Here is a 22,981-nt window from a genome sequence, read left to right as displayed (position 1 = left end):
GCCTGGAATACAGAATGATACTCCCAGAGAACTTGACCATCTTGACCATTTTAAGTCTATAGTTCAGTAACATTAAGAAACTTACATAGGGAGCTGGAAAGATGGCTGCTCTTGCAGATGACCTAGGTTCAGTTCCCAGCACTCATGTCAGGCTGCTCACAACCACCTATGACTTCAGTTCCAGGGGATCTGACTGTTTGTTCTGGGTTCTCTGGGTTGCTGTCACTGTCAATCCAACAAACAAAACTTTTCAGCTTGCAAAACTGAGAGTGAGCAGATTAAAGTCTGGGGATTATTAAGCACTCTTTCTTCTAACTCCTGACAACGAGCTAACTACTTATTAATTAATTAAAATGTATGGTTTTCCCAGACAGAGTTTTTCTGTGTAGATGTGGCTATCTTCTAAGTCACTCTGTAGACGAGGTTGGCCTTGAACTCAAGAGATCCACCTGCCACTGCCTCCTAAGTGCTGGGATTAAAGGTGTGCCACTACTGCCCTGCTTATTTTTAATTTTTCATATTATTGGTGTGTGTGTGTGTGTGTGTGTGTGTGTGTGTGTGTGTGTGAGAGAGAGAGAGAGAGAGAGAGAGAGAGAGAGGGAGGGAGAGAGGGAGGGAGGGTTGGGGAGAGGGGTGAGTATAGTATGGACCCATGGTTTGTGGAGGGCAGAGGAAAAATTTGTGGTATCCACTTTTTCCCATCATGTGGGATCCTGGGATTGACTCACTGTCCGGCTTCCACAGCAGTCACTTACCTGCTTAGCCATCTTGCCATCCTGTTCTCCTTTTTATGAATGTTTTTCATTTGTTCTTTGATATTTCATACATGTCTATACTGTGTTTTGATCATATTCACTCACTACTGTATTTATATCTCTACAAATTTGGCTCTTCGTAGAAGTGAAGTCTTACAGTGCTTGCCTTTTGTGACTGGGTGATTTCACTTAGCAAACAAACTGTCCTTGTTTCATATTGTAGCAGGTGTCAGGTTTTCTTTTTCCTTCAAGGTCAAGTCACACAGGCGCTCATGTATATGCACACACAGACATGCATGCATACACATATGCATTCACACACACATATACAGGCATGCACACAGGCACATACACACATATAGAGGCACATATATACATTTCCTAAATATGTATGTATATATATATTTCACAGAACATAAAATTGCTTACACATGCCAGGTTGAATTTACCTGTTCATGCATTGAAGACATTTGGCTATTGTGCTAAATAAATAAAGCAGCTAGAATGTGGGTGAACAAACATCTGTTTTGATTTCCTGTAATAGTTTTTTTTTTTTTTCCATGATTACTGAGGCTTGAACAAAAAGCCTCATGCATCTAGGCAAACATATTACTGCTTCAAATTTTTAAAAATATATGCTCATAAGTGTAATTCTGATCATAAGTGGATCATATTTCTGGAAATGGGGTTTTAAATTTCTGAGGTACTGTTCTATTGTTGTCCACAGCAGCCACTCCTGACAGTTTCCACCTGGAGTGTTTTCTGAATCATTTCCAGCACTGTTCTTGTTTCTTGTTTCTCCCCTGTAGCTTGCTAATGGGGGTGAGAGGTACCTCAGTAGTTTGTGTTTGTATTTTCTAGTCATTAATGATACTGAGCATGTTTTCATGCTTTTTTTTGTATGTGTATATGTGTCTGTATATGTATATATAGCAAATATATGCTATACATGTGCAGGTGCCCAAGAAGGTCAGAAAGAGAGCATCAGATCCCATAGGACTAGAGTTACAGACAATTGGTGAGTTGCCTCCTGGGAAGTACTGAACCCAAGTCCTCTGCAGGAGCAGCAGATGCTTATAACTACTGAGCCACCTCTCCAGTCCCTTATGTTGGCACTCTTGCCTCAGCCTCCTGAGTATTGGCATGAGTCACTATGCCTGGCTCTTTCTTCTTCTTCCTCCTCCTCCCCCTCCTCTATCTCCCCCCCCCCTTTTTTTTTTGGCAACTCTGGGTTGCTCCTTAGGCCTCACATGTGCAGTAATTACTCTGTCACTGAAGTGTATCTTCGGCTTCCCCTTCTTTTAATTTAAAAAAATTTTTTTTTTAAATTTTATGTATATGGATGTTTTGCTGGCATGTCTGTGCACCATGTATATGCAGTGCCCATGAGTCCAGAAGAGAGTTTTGGATTCCCATGAACTGGAGTTACAGACATTTGTGAGCTTCCTGGTGTGTGCTGGAAATTGAACCTGGGTCCTTTGGATGAGTAGTGAGTGTTCTTAACTTCTGAGCTGTCTCTCCAACTCCTGACTTTTATTATTATTATTATTTTTTAGAGATTTATTTATTTTTTTGTATACAGTATGTATGACCAGAAGAGGGCACCAGACATCACAGATGGTTGTGAGCCACCATGTGGTTGCTGGGAATTGAACTCAGAACCTCTGGAAGAGCAGTCAGTGCTCTTAACCTCTGAGCCATCTCTCCAGCCCCCCTGACTTTTATTTTTTAATGTTTATTTACTTATTGTGTGTATATGTGTAGGTTCGAGTGTACCACAGTGTGCTTATGGAGGGCTGAGAACAAATTTGTGGAATCAGTTATCTCCTTCTGTTACATGGATTCCAAGGATCAATCTAAGATCTTGAGGCCTGATGGCAAGTGCCTCCACCCACTAAGCCCTGAGTTATCTCACTGGCCTACTTTGACTTTTAAATAGTATGTCTTTGTCAAATTTCAGAGATCAGAGGTAGGAAATACAATGTCCACTGCCCCTCGATCCCCACTCCCAACCCCATGAACAGGATCTATGCTTCTGCATGGTGGACAGAGTTCCCAGCCTCAGCTTGGCTCTGAGCAATGTGAATGCAGGAGGAAAGATAGAAATGCAGGTATTTCCCAGTGCAGTGACACGTATATGTTTGATTCATGGTTTTTCTCCACTGTTTTCCTATACTTGGTCTGAGCCAGAGGTCTGAGAAGGGATTTTACCACTTATTTCCCATCAGTGTGCTTTTTCCGAGTTTTCTACCAACGTGAGTCAATCTAGCATTTTCAGCATGACAGAGTTCTGTTGGATAGCATGACTGTCTTTCTCCTCTTTTCCCCATATGGCCTCCAGATATCACAAATACTTGCACATTAACACCGAGCAAATTGCAGTCTCCTGCCTCTCTGTGTGTCTGTCTTTTGTGGCAAGACAACATGTCTATCCAGATCAGTTCCCTAGAGTTGCTCCAATGTCTTCAGCTCACTGTAAGAAAGTCATTGCAGACACTATGCCCAGGATCCTCTTATGAAGATAAAACCACCTTTTTTCTCAGGCTTCTGGAGATCATTTCTTCTTTCTTGGTTATGTCCTGCCTGCATAGACTTGCTCTTAGGGAGATGACGTCACCTGGACAGCTGGCTCCTCTTTGGTGCCCAGGTTTCTGGCTGCTGTGATAATTGGCTTGGCAGAGGCTCCCTGAAAGGTTGTCCTTCAGCTGTTATTCAGTTAAGGCCACTAGGATAACCCTGCTAGGAGTTCTCTTAGGCAGCAGCTGTCACTCCTAATTACCAAGAGCCATGGAAGAGGTGTTTCCAAGGGGACCACTTATCTCTGAGAGCAGTAGCTTGGCTATAACATTTGGAAGGGGAGATGAAGGCCAAAGTGGAGGGCTTGGTTGCTGCAGCTCAAAGCACCTGTCAGAAATGTTTTCTTGACGGCCAAGGACAATGGAGCTCACTGGTTTGTTTATTTTTATTTCTGGTGCTGGGGTTGGAACTCAGGGCTTTGTACATTCTAGGTAAAAACTGAGTCACTGACCTAAGCTTTCACTGACTCTTAAAGGACTTATTTCCCCTTCTCAGGGTAGACAATACATCACACACAGTATCAACACTATACCCTCAGATTTAATTTTCCTGGGCATGCACAGGTGCCAGAAGTGTTCTCTACACCTGAGCCAAAAAAGGAATCCTCACAAATAAGCATAACTCAAGGGAATCCCACGCATTGTGGGGTGTTCTTAACCACATTAGGGATATTGAAACTTTCTACCCTAAACTATAATGTCCACAGTAAAGATATGGGGTCTGAGGATGGTTTCCCTTCAAACTCCAGTGCAATAATCACTCACAGTTATAATGTGAGCCATGTACACAATTCAGTTATTTTAGAAGCTCAGGGTGGCCTATAACTCACTGTGTAGTCCAGACTGGCCTCAAAGTCATGACAGTCCTCCTTCCTCAGATTCCCAAATATTGAGGTTATAAGCATGAACCACCATGCTTTAACTTACAAACTACTTGATGTATCAGTTTCTTAGAGTTGTCTAACACACGATCACAAAATTGGTAGCTTAAAATTACAGTTTCTATATTGGCTCTGGGAAGCTAAAGGCAGGAGCAGCATTAGCAAGTCTGATTCTTCCAGAGGCACTCCCCTCCCTAGTTCTAAAGACCTCCTTGTCTTCTTAAAAGACTCTCCCCCTCCTCCTCCTAAATACCCCCTTTATTGCCTTTCCCCAGCCTTTCCTCTTCCTTCCTCCTCTCATGGCATCTCTTGACAATCCTTGATGTACTTTTGTTTGTCTGGTTTACTGCTTCTGCCCTTGCCTCCGTCTTCATCTGGCCTTCTTCCCTGCTTGGGTCTTTGTGTCCAAATCTTTGAGCTTTGGGGGTGTGGTGTGGTGGAGGGGTGGGGCACTATTTGACCCACAGTATCACATTAAAAAGTGGTGTGGCTGGGGTGTGGCCCAGTTGTACAGGGTTTGTCGAATATGTTAATCACTTGAGTTGATCCCCAGCGAAAGGAGGGGGAGATATGTGTGCACACATGTATGTATAATATGATATCTATCTATACATATGTCTCTCTCTATATTTAGACATATAAATTTAAGTGTGTGTGTGTAAGAGAGAGAGACAGAGACAGAGAGAGAGGAAGAGAGGGAGAAACTAGAACTTAAATTTCATTAAGTTAAATGATTTTTTTTTCTGACTGGTACTCTACAAGTTATTATAATATGTAGTGAATATAAAATAATTAAAAATTATTTTGAATGATATGCTATTTATCTGTGTATGTGTGAGAGTGCATGTGTATGACAACCTTTGAGAATCTCTCCCTCCACCTTATGGGTCCCATAGATTGTTTCAGGTTGTCAGGCTTGGTGGCAAGGGCCTTTGCCAATTAGTCATCTTGCTGGCCCAATGATTTTTTTGTTTGTTTTTTTTAGGGACTTAGTCTTGCCCAGTAATCTAGACTGGCCTTGTCTAGACTCACCATCATCCTTTCTCAGTCTCCTGAGTGCCAGGGTTATAGGAAAGTGCTGGGATTATATGTATGAGCTATTATACTCAATTTAATAAGATTAAAAATTATATTTGTCTTTTAATTAGCATGTATGTGTATGTATATATGTGTGTGCACATGTACTGGGTGACAACCTGTGCAAGTTCATTCTTTTCTACTCTGTGGGTTCTGAGGATCAGACTGAGGTCATCAGGCTTGGTAGCAACCCACTGGGCCATCTTGCTTGCCCCATATATTTTAATATGGTTTGTGGTTACGTATCTCAACTTGGATTGCCATGTGTACTGCTAGGGAATTAAACCCAGTGTCTCAAGCATGCTACCTAGTGCTATACCACTGAGTCCTAGCTCCTTCACTTTTTTCTTTTTTTAGTTTTTAGTTTTGTTTTGTTTTGAGACACAGACTATTTATGTAGCCCTGGCTGTCCTGGAACTCGATTTGTAGACCAGGCTGTCTTTGAACCCACAGAGATCCACCTGCTTCTGCCTCCATAGTTCTGAGATTAAAGGCAGCCACTACCATACCCAGCCTTGTTTGTTTGCTTGTTTTCATGAGACAGGATCTCAATGTGTAGCCAGGTTGGCCTTGAACTCATGACCGTCCAGTCTCAGTCATCTCAAGTGCTCAGATTGTAGGTGAACACCACCATGCATGCTTTTTTTCTTTTTTGTTCTAGGGATTGAACCCAGGGACACATCCCCAGAAGGCTTTCACTTTGCCTAGACACGCTGTCCCTGTGGCTTGCCCTTCTTGCCTTGTACTGTGGGGTGCCATGGGGCCACAAAACCATTGGGCTGTCATTGTTCTGCTTTATGCCTTCTCCTTCTTGTCTTCTTTCACTTTTGGAGTTTTCTATTTATTTAGAAAAAAACCACTCATTCAGTACAAAAGAAACCAAAACTGACTTTGTAAAACCCACTGGAGTCCTGAGATTTGATAGGAAAGTAAAATTAGCCAATTTTTCCTAGGAAAGCCATATATACTGAATCCCAGACATGTTTAAGTGCCAGAATTCATTGTGTGGTAGACTAGAGTCAGCATTCTATTACGGTGGCTTAAATAAGTGTGGTTAATATTTTGATAAATAGGAGAAATGTAAGACTTGATTATTATAAATCCTCATGCTTTGAGATTTGTGACTCAAGGTTTATAAGCCCTGGTGAGCAGGGCTATTATTTTATGTCATGTAGAGGCAGGTAGGGTGTAAGCTTGTCTTTCCTGGCTGATTGCCCTAAGTCCATTGCAGTAATGAAGTTATGATCTCTGGCCTGAAAGTCTGCAGGGTCTTGCCCAAGATTAAAAGGTAGTTATTTGTTCACTTGAGTTTCAAAGAGGAAGAAAAGATTTTTTTGGTTTTATTTTTAATTTTAATTTATTTATTTTTATGTATATGAGTGTTTTGCCTGCCTGCATACCGATTGCTGAAGTCAAAAGATAATGTCTGATTTCCTGAGAAAGGAGTTACAGAAGATTGTAAGCCACCATGGGGGTGCTGGGAATTGAACCCAAGTCCCCTGGAAGAGCAAACCAGTGCTCTTAACTGCTGAGCTATCTCTCCAGCCTTTTACACTTTTTTATTTGTATTTATTATTTTTAATTTTATACACATGGGTGCTTATCATGTGTCAGGTGGGCTTTTATAAGCAACCCCACAGGGAGACAAGTTTTGTATTCTTGAATTCTCTATCCTCACCTAGTACTGGGGATTGAACTCAATGTCTCCTATATACTCACCTAGCCACATCTCCCCTTTTAAAATGTTTTTGTTTTGACAGGGAGCCTCACTAAGTTATCCATGCTGGCCTCGAATCCACAGTGCAGCTCTGGTGAGCTTCAATTTACAGCCCTCTTGCTCTGTCTGCCTCCTGAGAAGCTGGTAATTCAGGCACGTGTAACAAGTCAGCAAGGTCCTTCAATTCTTCTTTGTTGTTGTTGGCTAAATCTTGGTGTGTGTGTTCTGTGTATGTATGTGTACAGTGATACAAGGAGGCCAGAAGGCTTTATCACTTTCTGCCTTTATTCTCTTGAGACAGTCTTTCACTGAACCCGGAGTCTGCTGGTGACTCAAAAGATCTAGCTATCCTTTTTTTCCACCTCAACACCTGGCCTTTTACACAGGTGCTGGGATTTGAACTCAGGTCCTCATGTTTGCGCCACAAGGGTTCGTTCTTGCTAATTCTATTTGTGTGTGTTTTGAGACAATGTCTCTGTGTAGCCTTGGAGCTGGCTATGTAGATGAGGCTGGCCTCAAACTCAGAGATCTACCTACCTCTGCCTCTTAAGTGCTAGGATTAAAGAAAGCTATGTGCCACCATGTCCAGCTTTGAATCATTAAGTTTGCTGCTTGACAAAGATGTAGCTTCCTGTTCTTCAACTTGAGCAGAATGACAGATACTGGTTATGGTTTTGTTCTAGTCCATCCAGAGTGTCCCCCAGTCTGCTCCCTTCATGGAGCAGCCTTCCAAAGGAGATGTAGGCTATGGTCACTAGCATCTCAGAAGCGAAAGGGTTAAGCTTTAGACAGTTAAAGTTGTGGGTCTGGGGTCTCTCTCTACAGTGGGAAAGCACTGCCTAACACAGGCAGGATCCTATCACTCTCTGCACTGCAAAGAATTTTTAGAAAATATGGGTGTGGTTACCATGGTGAATGAAACTCTTCAGTGGTGTGATGCCTTGGAGTTCAGACTACTGGTTCCTACTCAGCTGAACCCTAACCAAAGTAAACTTTAGGTCTTCTGATAACAAAGCCTTTGGCCAGAACACCTGCCATCTTTGTGATAACTCAAAGTGAATTCAGTGTTCTCTATTTATTTGCATGTTTCTTTTTTCGTTTTCAAAGAAAGATTTTTCTGTGTAGCTCTGGATGGATGTCCTGGAACTCATTCTATAGATCAGGCTGGCTATGAACTCAGAGATCTGCCCACTTCTCTGTCCTGAGTGGTGATTAAAGGATTAGAGGTGTGTGCTCCCACACCCAGCTCCAGTACTCTGTATTTTTAAAGATATCTCATGCATGCCACCTTTCATTGGTGCCCCTTGCTTTTATTAAAGAAGGCTTTAATTCTCTGTTGTATTTTTGTTTTTGTTTTTCGAGCCAGGGTTTCTCTGTGTAGTTTTGGTGCCTGTCCTGGAACTCACTCTGTAGCCCAGGCTGGCCTCAAACTCACAGAGATCTGCCTGGTTCTGCCTCCCGAGTGCTGGGATTAAAGGCATGCGCCACCACCACCCGGCTCTAATTCTCTGTTGTATTAATGGGGGCATGATCTCTTTGAACTGGAAATTTAAAGAAAAAGGAAATAAGGTGATTCTTCGTGGACATTAGTAACAGAGAAGACATAGGTTCCTTCCAAGCCTCGGCGACTGTCATCAGAGGAGGGAAAGTGTGGATGATGGACTGGGTGGCCACAGGAGAAAGCAGGAAGGGTGAAGGGCACCTACCATTCCAAACCCTGGAGTTCCTGTTTGAGAGAGAGGGTTGATCGCAGTCAAGGTAGAGGGTTTGGCTGCTCATGCAGCCACACAGGGTTCTTCCCTTCACCACCTTCCCTCATGTCTGCTTCTCTGCCTTCCTGGCTGCATTGCAGCCCCACCTAGCAGCCATGGATCCCCCTTTGTCCTTGCAGTCCTCCTCACAATGCTCCTTCTCGTCTGCTTTCAGCCAGCTCACCTTTACTTCTCTCTGCACAGCACTGATGCTTTGAAATATAATTTGCTCATTTTGTGTTGCCTGGTGGCTTGCTGCACCAAAAAAGGCTCTTTGTTTCCTGTCATATAGCAAAATTACTGTAATCTTTCATCTCAATCTGGCTTTTTCCTCCCTCTTGGAATTGTGGCAACCATGATACTCAATTGAGCAGAAGCAAGAAGCTTGTTCTTAGCCAAGGACAGAAGTGTAAGGTCAACTTAAGAGTCACCCTATCTGTTCTCGTAGAGACATGGTAAGAGAAGGGACTTATGAAGGGGAGGAATGTTCATGTAGTCTTCTGGGAATGTGCAGAGGTTTTCTAGGGGGATCTAAACTCTGCCTCTAGCCAGGTGGTGGTGGCACACACCTTTAATCCCAGCACCTGGAAGGCAGAAGCAGGTGAATTTGAGTTTGAGGCCAGCCTGGTCAATAGAGCAAGTTCCAGGATGGCCAGGGCTACATAGAGAAACCTTGTCTCAAAAAACCAAACCAAACAAATAAAAACTGCCTCTTTTAATCTCTGTTTGTGGGCCTTTCTAGTTATTGCTGTGGCAACTGTCAATTGTCATGGGACTAGGGAATGTTTCAGTTTCAATGGTGTTATAATGGAGTTGGAGACTGTCTTGTAGTTACCCCACCTGCGCTATTAGATCCGGTAGTTTTGACTAGTCCTGAACAGGGGATTCTGGCCTTCAAGTATCCTGTCCTCAGAGACAAACAAGTGCAGCTAGGGTGCTGGGTGGAGGCCAAGGTTCAAGGTTGATTGACTTTCCTCAATCTTTTTCCATCTTATTGTTATTTAAAAAAAATATGTGGTGGGTGTGTGTGTGTGTGTGTGTGTGTGTGTGTGTGTGTGTGTGTGTTCACATGAGTGCAGGTTCTGGCAGAGTCCAGATGAGGATGTCAAATCCTCTGGAGCTGTCTACCTTATCTTTTGAGGTAGTCTTTCATTGAAGCTGGAGCCTACTACTTTGGCTAGTAGACATTTTGAGAGCACTAGTGTCTTAGGGATTCTATTTGCAGTGGTGAGACACCATGACTGAAAAGCAAGTTGAAGAGGGAAGGGTTTATTCAGCTTACATTTCAGCATTGCAGTTCATCACTAAAGGAAGTCAGGGTGGGACCTCAAGCAGGTTAGGATCCTGGAGGCAGGAGCTGATGGAGAGGCCATGGACAGGTATTGCTTACCGGCTTGCTGCCCCTGGCTTGCTCAGCCCACCTTCTTATAGAATCCAGGACCAGCAGCCCAGGGATGGCACCACTCATTATGGGCTGGGCCCTCCCCCATTGATCATTAATTGAGAAAATGCCTTACAGCTGGATCTTGTTTTCCTCAGTTGAGGCTCTTTTCTCTTTGACGACTCTAGCTTGTGTCAGGTGGACACTCGAAACTAACCAGTACTACTAGTAAACACTTTGGGGAAGGAACGGGGGTTTCCAAAAGTAACAGGACACTAGTTGAAGGCTCCCAGCCACACACGGTATGGCAAGCCTGGTAGTATAAATGATGAATCCTTCATGTTTATTCTGTTTCAGAGCCCAGATCAAGTGGCACAGACTCTAAATAAGTCAGCTTCATTCTTTCCTACAGAGCTAAGGAGGTGTGAGTCTTCAGGGAAACTTGAGATTCATACCAAGTATTGTAAGCTCTTTCTGAGAATATGGCTTATTTTATGAAGCTAGTACTGCAGACCCATCCCCTGAATAATCCCCTGAGCTGCAGGTACCACCAGGAGAAGCAAAAATTAACCTCTCCCCCAAAGCACCCCCTTTGCTTTCCCCTGGTTTTGTTTTTCCTGCTTACATCTATAGAAATTTACATATCGTAGGTGTGAGTCCCTGTCGGATAACTGGTGTGCATGGCTCTCTTGTGAAACTGTCCATGGCTGCCCATTACAGAGCTGTTTCTCTCTTTATTCCCTTTGTAGGCAGAGGAGTCTTGTAAATGCAATGGCTGGAAGAACCCCAATCCCTCTCCCACTCCACCAAGAGCAGACCTCCAGCAAATAATTGTCAGTCTGACGGAATCCTGCCGGAGCTGTAGCCATGCCCTCGGTAAGTTCCCAGATCAGCTTCCTGAGTGCTGGTATTAAAGGCGTGCTCTGCTACATTCAGCAACAGTTATTTATTTTGTGTGTATCTATGTACCATGTTTGTGCAGGAGCATGTGGAGGACAGAAGAGGCTATCAGATTCTTTGGGACTGGAGTTACAGATGGTTGTGAGCTGCCATGTGGGTGTTGGGAATTGAACCTAGGTCCTCTGTGAGAGAGCCAGTGCTCTTAACGGCTGAGTCTTACTCCAGTCTATGTAACACTAGTCTTAGGATAAATTTTGTCCACCTCTTTGGTGCTGAGGATGAAACCAGGACTTTGCACATATAAGGCACATGCTTTGACACTCAACTACGTCCTCAGCCCTAGATGAATTTGTTTTCCTTCTTTTCTTACACACACACACACACACACACACACACACACACACACACACACACACACACACACCTAGCTTGCCTTTCAGGTCTCACTGTATAGCCAACTTGGTCCATGATGTTGTGCTTTACTTCTCAAGTACTAGGATCACAGATATATGCAAATTCTGTTTCTGATCAAGTTCAGTGGGAAACTGGTTGTTCTTAGATAACAGCATTTTGGTTGGAAAGGCCCCATGTATTACACTTGTCTGCCATGCCAACTAAGTCTGGTTTACTGTCCAGTATGGCACTGGGCAAAGTGGCATCATCAAGTCCTCTCTTACCCCTTCTACCCATGCCATTTTTGGCATTGTATTTCTCTCAGAGTTTGCTGTTGGTTCAAATGGTGCAGCCCCACCTCTGAGGACAGCCCGCGGTTAAGCTGAGTCTGATATTTTGTTTTGTTCTGTGCTAGAGGGTATCTCAGTTTTGATATTTCAATACCTGCAAAGCAAAAGAGTAGACAATGATGTGATCTTCCTTGGAAGTGGCTGTACTGGAACACTCCTCAAAAAGAAGCAGAACCTATATCTCACAGAAGAAATCAACACATTAATAAGTGCATCATTGTGTTGAGTGAATTGGTATCAAAAATAACCTAAGATGTGATTAAGAGAAAAATATTTTCATTACAAAAACGTCTTGTTTGAGGCTGTAGGCTGTGGTATTATTTTAAAGCAGTGCAAAGGAAAGATTCCAAAAGTTCCAGAGATGTCTTAGCTTATAATATAACTTTATTTTATAACCCATCTGTGGATTAATAGACTGGGTGCCCTTTGAATTAAATCACCTGGGAAACATAATGCACTTAATAGTGGAGTTCAAGAAATCTTTCCTGGGCTGAGCTGTGCCTATATTGAGTGGGAAATCCTGTTATCCCAAATCAATTACCATTAAAAAAAAAAAAGATCCTTTTTTTTCTTCCCTAGCTGGGAATTGTCTGGTTTTATGCACGTGAGCACACATGCATGCCAGAATTGGTGTGAGTGACAAAACCTACCTAACTTTGTTTCCTTTCATGTTTCTGAACAAGCTTTGGCAGCAGATACCCTTATTTTTCAATACATAGTGAAGAATGGAAAAATAAGTATGCAATTATTTTATTTTGTGCTAGAAATGTAGCTGAGGACATTGTGTCAATTAGCTAAGTACTATGTCACTGAGCTATTCTCCAGTAGAATGTGTACATGTGTGCGTGCACGTATGTGTGTGTATCTGTATAGCTCCATGTCCTTTATACTTGTAAAATTAACACCTGAAATTAACCTATGCATATATTAAGATGTACCTTGAAATTAAATTAAAAGTATTTTGTAAAATACTTACTTATTAAGTATATTTTATTTACTCTAACAATTTCATACATGTACACATATTTTGGTCATATTTAATCTCAGCTCTCCCTCTGACTCCTCCCAGCTCTTCAAATACATCTCATTTCTACTTCCATGTCCTCTCCTTTTTTCTCGTAAGTTCAGTTAGTGCTGCCTGTAGGAATGTTGAAAAAGTTCTGTTTTTCTAGCCATATTTATATTTAAAGAACTAGGTGCTGGACAAGATGACTTGGTGGTTAAAGTACTTTTGATGACCTGAGTTCAATTATTGGATCTCATATGGTAGAAGGAGAGAACCACCTTTCCAGAAATTGTCCTCCACATGTGTGTTGCATTATGGCACATATGCATGCACATGCATGCCCACATACAGTAATAAAAAAAAGTGTCATGAAGAAAAGGGAAACAATTGTTACTTGTGTGGAACCCTGCCTGTCTTAGCCCAACCCTGAGTTCCACTCTCAGAGAATCTCATGGAAAATAGTCCTTCCCAAAGGCAGAGATAGCTATCAGGAACTCCATGGCCTTCCTGAGTGCATCCCCATTTAATTAGTTTTGAAAATAGAACACTGTAGAACAGTGGTTCTCAACCTTCCCAATGCTGCAACCCTTTAATGCAGTTCCTCATCTTGTGGTGACCCCAACCATAAAATTACTTCCAGTGCTACTTCATAACTGTTATTTTGCTACTGTTATGAATCACAATGTAATCTGATATCCAGGATCTGATATGTGACCCCTGTGAAAGATCATGACCCACAGGTTGAGAACCACTGTTGTGAAGGAAAGAATAAACTTTTTGATTTATTCCATTTTGTCAGAGATAGGGTACCTTCATGTAATCCTCCTGGCTTAGCTTTCCAAATGCCATTGTGCTGGGCATCCACCATTACTCCCTGTTCCTACACATCTTTCTTAAATGGAAATGTTTGCATGTTTTTAAGAACTCTTGGGATTCTTGCTGGAATACTAGCGTACTCATTTATCAGGGGTCTAGAAAACTGTTTTGTGATATTACATTGTCCTCCCCATGTAATGATCATTAACATTTTTTTTTTTTTTTTTTTTTTTTGTTTTTTCGAGACAGGGTTTCTCTGTGTAGCTTTGTGCCTTTCCTGGAACTCACTTGGTAGCCCAGGCTGGCCTCGAACTCACAGAGATCCGCCTGCCTCTGCCTCCCGAGTGCTGGGATTAAAGGCGTGAGCCACCACCGCCGGGCGATCATTAACATTTGTTTATTTTGTTTTATCTAACTCCTACCACCCCTTCTCAATCTTTTAATTCCCTTACTTCCACCTTCAGTGTATTTTAAGCAAGTTCTCTGGGCATTTAATCTATCTTAATCATACATATTATTTCTCTCTCTCCCTCTCCCTCTGTGGTGCTGGGAGTTAAACCTAGGCCCTTACATATCTCAGACAAGCATTCTGTCACTGAGGTATTTCCCAAACCATTTTTTAAAAATCTATCTATCTATCTATCTATCTATCTATCTATCTATCTATCTATCATCTATCTATCTATCTATCTATCTATCTATCTATCTATCTATCTATCTATCTATCTATCTATCGAGACAGAGTCACCATGGACATACATCAGCATGTGCTGTATTGTTGCTAAGAAAATTGTGAACCAGGGAATTATGTTAGGAATCGTGTAAGCTTGAATGCTTAAGTACCTTGTGAGCTATGTTCTGTTTTCATATGACCACTTCTTAAAGACAATAACACAGAGTCAGTTCATGATGTTCTTGAACTATATACAAATCATGCCAGCTTCTTCCCTCTACTGACTAGGCCTTACGTAAAATTTACCTCTCACATATTTGTTCTTTTGACCCTGAGGTTTTGGCTTATGTTGCTGTCATCCCAGGCATCTATGGACAGTCATTATGGAGACTCTTCTGTATCTTTGGATGTAGAATAATCTGCTCACATAAGAAAAATGTTCAACTGAGAGTTAGGAAATAAGCATACTGCAGTCTAGGGAAATGGCTCAGTGGATAAGTGCATTTGCCATGAGAACAAAAGGACCTGAGTTCAAACCTGCAGGTCCCACTTAAAAGCTGGGTAGGCCCAAACTGTAACCCCACTGTCAGTGGGCAGACATAGGAGATTACAGGAGCTCACTAGCCAGATTCACTGAGAGATGTCCCTGGAGAAAGGCCGAATATATACTTTTAAAAGGAAGTAAGGTAGTGTTGGGGTGGTACACACCTTGATCCCAGAACTCATTCAGACAGAGAAGTAGATCTTTGTGAGTTTGAGATCAACCTGGTCTACATAGTCAGTTCCAGGCTATCATGAGAATCTGTCCTGACAACAATAAACACAAACATTCATTCATTATTGGCAGCTGTACATTTATACAGAAGGTAGTTTTTAAGATCAGGAAGCAAGAGATACACCATGTGACCTAGTACAACTGGAATTTCTGTTGTTTTGGAATTTATTGTTCTGAACATTGTCAGCTGCTGAGGATCAGACTCCACTAGTGATGAGCTGTCAGTGTTTTTAAATACATTTATTTTTATTTTATGTGTATGAATGTTTTGCCTGCAGGTATGAATGTGCATGGTGTCCTCAGAGGCCAGAAAAAGACATTAGATCTCCTGGAACTAGATTTACAGTCAGTTGTGAGCTGCCATGGGGATGCTGGGAACTGAACCAGGGTCCTCTGGGAGAGCAACACATGATCATAACTGCTGAGCCTTCTCTCCAGCCTTGAGTTTTTAGTTTTTTTTTTTTTTTTTGTGTGTGTGTGTACATGGTTGTGAAGGTCAGAGATGAACCTCAGTGTTCTTCCTCAGGAACACTATTGTCTACTTTTGTTTGTTTTGTTTTGCTTTGCTTTTAGAGATAGTCACACTATGTCATTCCAGCTGGCCCAAAACTCTGTATGTAGACCATGCTGGCCTCGAACTTACAGAGCTCTGCTTGCCTCTGCCTCCAGGGTACTTGGATTGCAGTTGTGCACCACCAACACAGAACTACTTTGCTTTCTTTTTGAGACGGGGTCTCTGGCTGACCTGGGATACCCAGGAATCTGAGGTCTCTACCTCCCCAGTTCTGAGATTATAAGCATGTGTCACTACACTCTGATGAGGAGTGCTTTTACTTGTTCTTCATCCACTAATGTCATCAGCTTGTGTTGACGTTTTCAGTGCCAATAAACATTCTTTGTTATTGTATATTATATTCATCTTGTTATCCATCTGCTTTCTAAGGAAAGTAGAGGTAGCTTCTAAAATCTTTTGTATTCACAATTCTCTTGCTTCAGCTTCTACTACTGAAATGACAGACACTAGGTGGGGGAAGGGGGTACCTTTTATTTTTTAAAAACAAAACATCGTAAGCCTTGTTTTATTTGTTTGAGGTTGGGTCTCATGTAACCCTGGCTGCTCTTGAACTTCTGGTTTTCCTGCCTCCTCCCAAGTTCAGGGATTAAAATGTACACAGTTACACCCAGCCACCTTTGAGTTTCAGCTGTACTGGAAGTGAATCCAGCCAGCAGGCAGGTTGTAGGAGCTCAGGGTCGCAGGCTGGATCAGGCAGCTTGACTTTCCATCCTCCTGCACAACACTTTTTCCTGAAGGCTGCTTCATGCTCTCCCTCCCCAGCTTCAGATCTGGTTGTCCACACCCTATGCCTTTGTTTTGTTTTCTGCCAGGGAATTCTTATCCTCCCAAGCCTAATAATCCTAAAAAATAAAGGTGTTCCTAGAGGTCTGCTGGATGTTTCCCTATGTATAATTGTAGATACATACCTGTTGTTTTACTGAACTGTGATTAAGGGCTGACCTTTGTTTGCAGTTCAGAATATATTTAATTCCTTGGGTAAAATTGGGTTTATTCCTTCACTGATAAATAGTTATTAAATTCAATAATGGTTTAAAGAGGGGTGGCATGAGAGGGTGAGAGGGCGAGAGAGGGCTAGCTAGCTGTATTGAGTGGCGTTGACCTACAGATGTAGTTTCATAGCTTAGACTCTGTAGGTACAGTGTTTAAAACTAGGCCCTGTGTGCCTAACAGTACTTGAAATGTGGCTTACTGATAGAGTTTTAGATATAAAATGCATACTTATATTGAAGATGGACTACAGCAAATGGATATAAAGTAGATGTAATTGTGTTACTTTTTTATTGCTGTGACAAAACACCATGACCAAAGTGACTTAGCTAGGGTGGTGGCTCAGGCTAGCACCAGGGAGGCAGGGGAAGGAGGACCTTTGTGAGTTTGAGATTAGCCAGGTTTATACAGCAAGTTCCACACTAACCAAGGCTACACAGAGAGACCTTTCTCCAGAAAGAACCAAGTGTTTAGGGAGATTCCTTTCCATTGTCTCTTGGTTCTTTTAGGAAGACCTAACAAATGCCAGACTACAGAGTAGAGTTGATATTCTAAACAATAATTTAAAATTTCTTTCCATCTTTTCCTTCCTTCGCTCCTCCCTCCCTTCCTCCCTCCCTCCCTCCCTCCCTCCCTCCCTCCCTCCCTCCCTCCCTCCCCTTTCTCTCTCTCTCCCTCTCTCTCTCTCTCTTTTCTTTCTTGAGACAGGGTTTCTTTATGTAACAGCCCTGGCTGTCCTGGAACTCACTTTGATTAAAGGCATGGTGATGCCTTGCTTTAAATTTCTTTTTTAAAAAATTATTCATTTATTTTATTACATTTTTTTTCTCAAATGTGTGTATATGCACTGCATGCATGGAGTGCCCATGGAGACCAGAAGAAGATGTCAGAATAGCATCCCACCCAGTCCGGATTGGAATAACAAACAGTTTTGAGCTGCCATGTTGGTTCTAGGAACTGAACCCAGGTCCACTAGAAGAGCAGACAAGGTTCTTAACCACAAAGCCGACTCTCCAGCCTCCAAATTTAAAAGTTCTGTACAACTAAATCTATTCAGCTAAACACAGGCCCTCACAAAACCTGTAAGACACTGCATAGCATATGCCAGATGAACCATTAGTACCTCCCTTCCTTTAAGGCAGTAGGGAAAGACCAGCATCCTCAAAAAGCTGGAAGAAAAAAGAGGAAATGGCAGTACTAGAGAGAACAGTATCTTGTGGAAAGTAGTGGACGAAGGCATCTACAGAACACCAGCAGCCATTTCTGTTCTACAGCTCGATCTGCTATGACAGTAAGCCCAGATAAGGGCCATGGTTAGGGGACAGGAGATTCTCCCACACCAGTGCTACACTGTACTGGTGAAAACTTCTTGAGGGGTCAGGAAGCACCTATCAAAGCTTAAAACAGCATGTCCCAGCCAGACTTGGCAGGAGCTGGGACTTGGCAGGATTGTAAAGTTGAAGCCAGCTAAGACAGTGAAGTATACAGTGAGACATTGCCAATCAGGGGAAAAACCTAGGCATCAAGGCGCATGCTTGCAATTTCTGTACTTGGGAGGCAGAGGCAGGCGAATTGCCACAAGTCTGAGGCCAGTAGCCCAGCCTGGTCTACATAGCAAGTTCCAGGAGAGCCAGGGCCACATAGTAAGACTCTGTCTCAGGAAAATAAACCAAACAACACCCTGAAATAGGAACTGATTAAATTTCTATTATTTCTAGGACTATATATAGTTGCATCAAAGCTGGATATGGTGGCACACACCTTTAATCCCAGCACTTGAGAGTCAGTCAGGCAGATCTCCTTGAGTTAGGCCAGCCTGGTCTACGTCATGAGATACTGTCTTGAAAGAAAAAAATAGTTTGGTGTGGTGGCATAGGACTTTTATCCCAGGGCTCAGGAGACAGAGGCAAGTGGATGTCTAAGTCTGAGGCCAGCCTAGTCGATAGAACTACTTCCAGGACAGGCAGGGAAACCCTGTCTCAAAAAATAACACAAAATTAGATTTAAAATACATTAAAGATTACAAAACTAAATTAAAGATTACAAAGTACATTTTGAAAATATTATTTTATATTTGACTACAGTATGTGGTCCTATCACTTTTGACAGTATGCTTAGAATTAGACCACGTGAGGAGAGCATTTGTCAGGTCACGTTTGTCTTAGATTGTGCAGGAGACCTTTAGGGGACATGCCTCATTTTGGAGATAACTAGGCTAAAAATTTTTGTGTCAGTTAATTGCAGAAATAATACATTTTATTATTACTATTTTTTGGCCACTCAGGCTGGCCTTGTACTTTCATTCCACTGCCTAAGCCTCGAGTTTGCTTTTGCTCTCACCAAATTCCCATCACCAGCTAGCGTCTTTGAATGTCAGTCTATTGGGAACCCCTAGCCTCCCTATCCCCAAAACATAAGGGTACCACCAGCAAGGCAAGTTGGACTCTAAGATAGCATGACATGTCATCCTGAAATGACAGCTGGTCTGTTTCTGTCCTTGCCTTCCTCCCCATCAACCACTGGATTCAATCATTCTTTGTCACCTTCCAGAGCCAATGCATTTCTTTAAATTCCAGTCTGCCCTGTCTGTTTTCAGGGCAGTCTAAACATGGCCTTACTCAACCATATCCCTAAAGACCCTAAGATCACATGTCTAGTTACTGTCTCCTTGCTATGACATCTTTCCAGGTGGCTAAAGGGAGGAAGGGCTTGTTTTGGTTTGCAAGTGTTCAAACATGGGGTGGGGTGGGGACTTCACATTTAAACCACACTTCTCATTCTTGGGGCTGTTTGCTAGAATTGGACATGCTAAGCTTATCTCTGGACTCCAGGCATTCAGTCATCCCCCACTCACGCCAGCACCTCTAACTGCAAGGCAGAACTGTTCACTGATAAGCAACTTGTACTATGTCCTAAAGAACCAGTCATCACTAAGAGAAAAAAAATTTTAGATTTATTTATTCTTATTTTATGTGTATGGATGTTTTGCCTTATGTGTGCCTGGTGCTTGTGGAGGCCAGAAGAGGGCATTGGATCCTCTGGAACTAGAGTTAGGTTGTGAACCTCCATGTGGGTGCTGGGAATTGAACTAGGATCCTGGAAGATCCAACTTGTTTGTGTGGCTGCTAGGGATTGAATTCAGGGCCTCAAGCATGCTAGGCAAGTGCTGCATTAAATCACACCAGCTCTAAGAAGGTATGTTTTTTAAGACATGGTTCCTGGGGATGGGGACATTGTTAGGAGCACTTTCTGCTCTAGTAGAGGACCCAAGGTCCAACTCCCAGCTCATGAATGTTTACTAATGCTAGTGCCAAGGTGTCTGACCTTCTCTTCTGGACCCCTTACGTAATAGGCCGGCATATGGTCCACATACATACATGCAGACAAACATACACACAAAAGAATAACTAATTTTTTTTAAAGAAAAGGAAGCTGAGTGGTGGTAGTACATCCCTTTAATCCCAGTGTTCTGCAGGCAGAGGCAGACAGATTTCCTAGTTCAAAGCAAGCCTGGTCTACCAAGTTCCAGGACAGACAGGGCTACACAGAGAAACCCTGTCTTGAAACAAGCAGGCAAGCAAACAAACAAACAAGAAAGAAGAGATGGTTCTTTATGTATTGTGTGCTTGAGAACTGCCAGGAGAGTGGATTTTTTTTTTTTTTTTGGTTTTTCGAGACAGGGTTTCTCTGTGTAGCTTTGCGCCTTTCCTGGAACTCACTTGGTAGCCCAGGCTGGCCTTGAACTCACAGAGATCCGCCTGCCTCTGCCTCCCAAGTGCTGGGATTAAAGGCGTGTGCCACCACCGCCCGGCAAGAGAGTGGATTTTAAATATTCTCAGTACTACAATTGGGCAGAATCTCTCTCTCTCTCTCCTTACCTCCCTCCCCCATACACACACACACACACACAGAGGCACGCATACATACACGCACATACACATACACACAAGCATGCACACACATGCACACGCACATACACATGCACACACATGTGAACACACAATACACACACATGCACACACATACACACAAACACGCATGCACACACACATGCATGTACACGCATGTGCACATGCACATACACATGTACACACACGTACACACACACATAACATGCACATTCACGTGTACATACATACACACACACACACACACACACACACACACACACACACACACACACACACACACCAGGCAGAGGTGGAAGCAGAGGCAGGCAGGTCTCTCTGAGTTTAGGGCCAATGGTCTACATATAAATTCTAGGCTAGTCAGGGATATACAGTGAGACCCTGTCTCAAACAAACAAAACAGAAACCAGCCCCCCCCCCCACCAAAAAAAAAAAAACCTCAATAAATTTCAGCATACAAATCTCTAGTGCTTAACCTGATACAGGGGAGCTCGGTGTGGTGATGTATGAAGTGATAGGAGGTGTGGTTACAAGGTGCTAGCCTGGGAAACAGCCTATTTCTTCCACAGAAGAGCAAACCTCAGACACAGGAGCACTGCTGAGGCTTTCCTTTTTTGTAATTAATTTTAACTTAGCATATGAGTAATGGAATTCATTATGGCATTTTCATACATATGTACCATTATACTTTGTTCTAATCTAGCATCCTCTGAGTCAGAGTATTATTCTGTAATCCAGGCTCTTCTTAAACTCCTGCCTCAGTCTCCCAGGTGCTGGGATGGCAGGTGTCCTCCACCATGCCCAGCTAATCAATTCCTTTTCAATTTGATAATGCAAAGATGCAGTGTTGATGCTTGTTAATTCAGATGTGTCCATTAGATTTATTCAGGTGAGCAGATTACAAGGATTGCTTTGTCCTCTCTAACTTCTTATTGTGTGTGTATTTGTGTACTTGTGTATGTGTGTGTGTGTGCCACAGTGTGCTTATGGAGACAGAGGACAACTGTTTGGAGTTGGTTCTCTTCTACTGTGTGAGATGAGGAGATTGAACTGAGGTTCTCAATCTGGGTAATAAATACCTTTATCCACTGAGCCAGCTCACTGAAAGCCACCATGCTTGGTTACTTATTATTGTGTGCATGTGTGTGAGTGTAGGTGTGAACATGACATGGCATATGTCAGGAGATCAGAGGACAACTGTCAGGAGTCTGTCATTTCTGTCCAGCGTGGGTTCTGTGGATTGAACTTGGGTCCTCAGGCTTGTGTGGCAAGTGGGTTTTACCTGCTGAGCCATCTTGACGACCCCACTGTTTTATGATTTCATTTGGGATCTTGCTTGCCTGGAATTTGTGTTCCACCTGTCTCAGACTGCCAAGTGTTGGCATTATAGGCAAGTGCCACCATGCTAGTTGATTACCTTCTCTTTCAATATGGATAATGTTTGTGACTGTCTCTTGAGTCTTACACCTCTTCCTTGGTATCACCTTAAGCTGCTCATGTTTCCCACTTGGAGAATGTGTCAGAGGAGGAAATGAACAGACTCCTGGGAATTGTGTTGGATGTGGAGTACCTGTTTACCTGTGTCCACAAAGAAGAAGATGCAGATACCAAACAAGTTTATTTCTACCTATTCAAGGTGAGATTTTTAACATTTTATTTATTTATTTTTACATTCAACTACTTATTTGTATGTGTGCATGTATATACATGTACTCACACATGTCATGGCTTTCATGTGGAAATCAGAGAACAGCTTGTGCAAGTCATTTTTCTCTTTCCCCCATTGGGGCCTCAAGGATTAACTCAGGTTGTCAGCTTTGGTAGCAAGTGCCTTTCCCTGATGAACCATCTTGCTGTCCCCTTATTATTGTTTTAAAGATTTATTTTATTTTTAATTATATGTATATGTGTGTGTGTGTGTAGAGATATAGGCACATGAGTGTGGTACCTGCAAAGGCCAGAGAGGCTGTTGGATCCCTTGGAGCTGGAGTTGTGAACCATACAACATAGATGTTGGAAACTGAACTCAAGTTCTTTAGAGGAACAGCAAGTGCTCTTAACCACTAAGCCATCTCTCCAGCCTCCCACTCCCTTTTTTGGTTTTTTGAAACATTGTCTTATATATTCTGTTTTGGCCTCAAACTCCCTGTGTAGCTGAGACTTGCTTTAAACTCCTGACCTTCTTGCCTCTACCTTTTAAGATCTAAAATCTAGGTGCTGGAATTTTAGTTATGGGCCACTGTGCCAGTGTGAGGTGAGACTTTTGCATTTCCAAAGCAAAAGTTCAGATGAGCCTGGTCCCATGTGCAGTTTATGGGTGGAAGGCACTCAGCTTTGCTTCTGAGGCTTTGCTCCTCAAGAGTCTCTAATATGAGCGCTACGAACGCCTTTACATGTGTGCAAAATTGAACATCTTGATTCACATATGTTTATAGATTTCTTAACATCCACCAAATAA

The 22,981-nt window shown here is 42.6% G+C and overlaps 1 protein-coding gene across 9 annotated transcripts in view; it reads left to right on the top strand.

The window, feature by feature from the left end:
- Kat2b (lysine acetyltransferase 2B) overlaps positions 1 to 22,981 on the top strand; it is a 106,164-nt gene that overhangs the window by 23,034 nt on the left and 60,149 nt on the right. For all 9 annotated transcript variants that reach the window (XR_013046728.1, XM_076557521.1, XM_076557525.1 and 6 more), the window contains exons 2-3: positions 10,888 to 11,014; positions 22,014 to 22,159. Coding sequence is in view for 8 of the 9 variants with exons in the window: in XM_076557521.1 (XP_076413636.1) it covers positions 10,888 to 11,014; positions 22,014 to 22,159 (273 nt within the window). In the remaining variant the exon portion in view is untranslated. The remainder of the gene's footprint in view (positions 1 to 10,887; positions 11,015 to 22,013; positions 22,160 to 22,981) is intronic.

Source organism: Peromyscus maniculatus, chromosome 21, assembly GCF_049852395.1.
Source record: "Peromyscus maniculatus bairdii isolate BWxNUB_F1_BW_parent chromosome 21, HU_Pman_BW_mat_3.1, whole genome shotgun sequence".
Taxonomy (NCBI): domain Eukaryota; kingdom Metazoa; phylum Chordata; class Mammalia; order Rodentia; family Cricetidae; genus Peromyscus; species Peromyscus maniculatus.
Note: the sequence above shows the minus strand (reverse complement) of the source record. Positions and strands in the feature narration are given on the sequence as shown.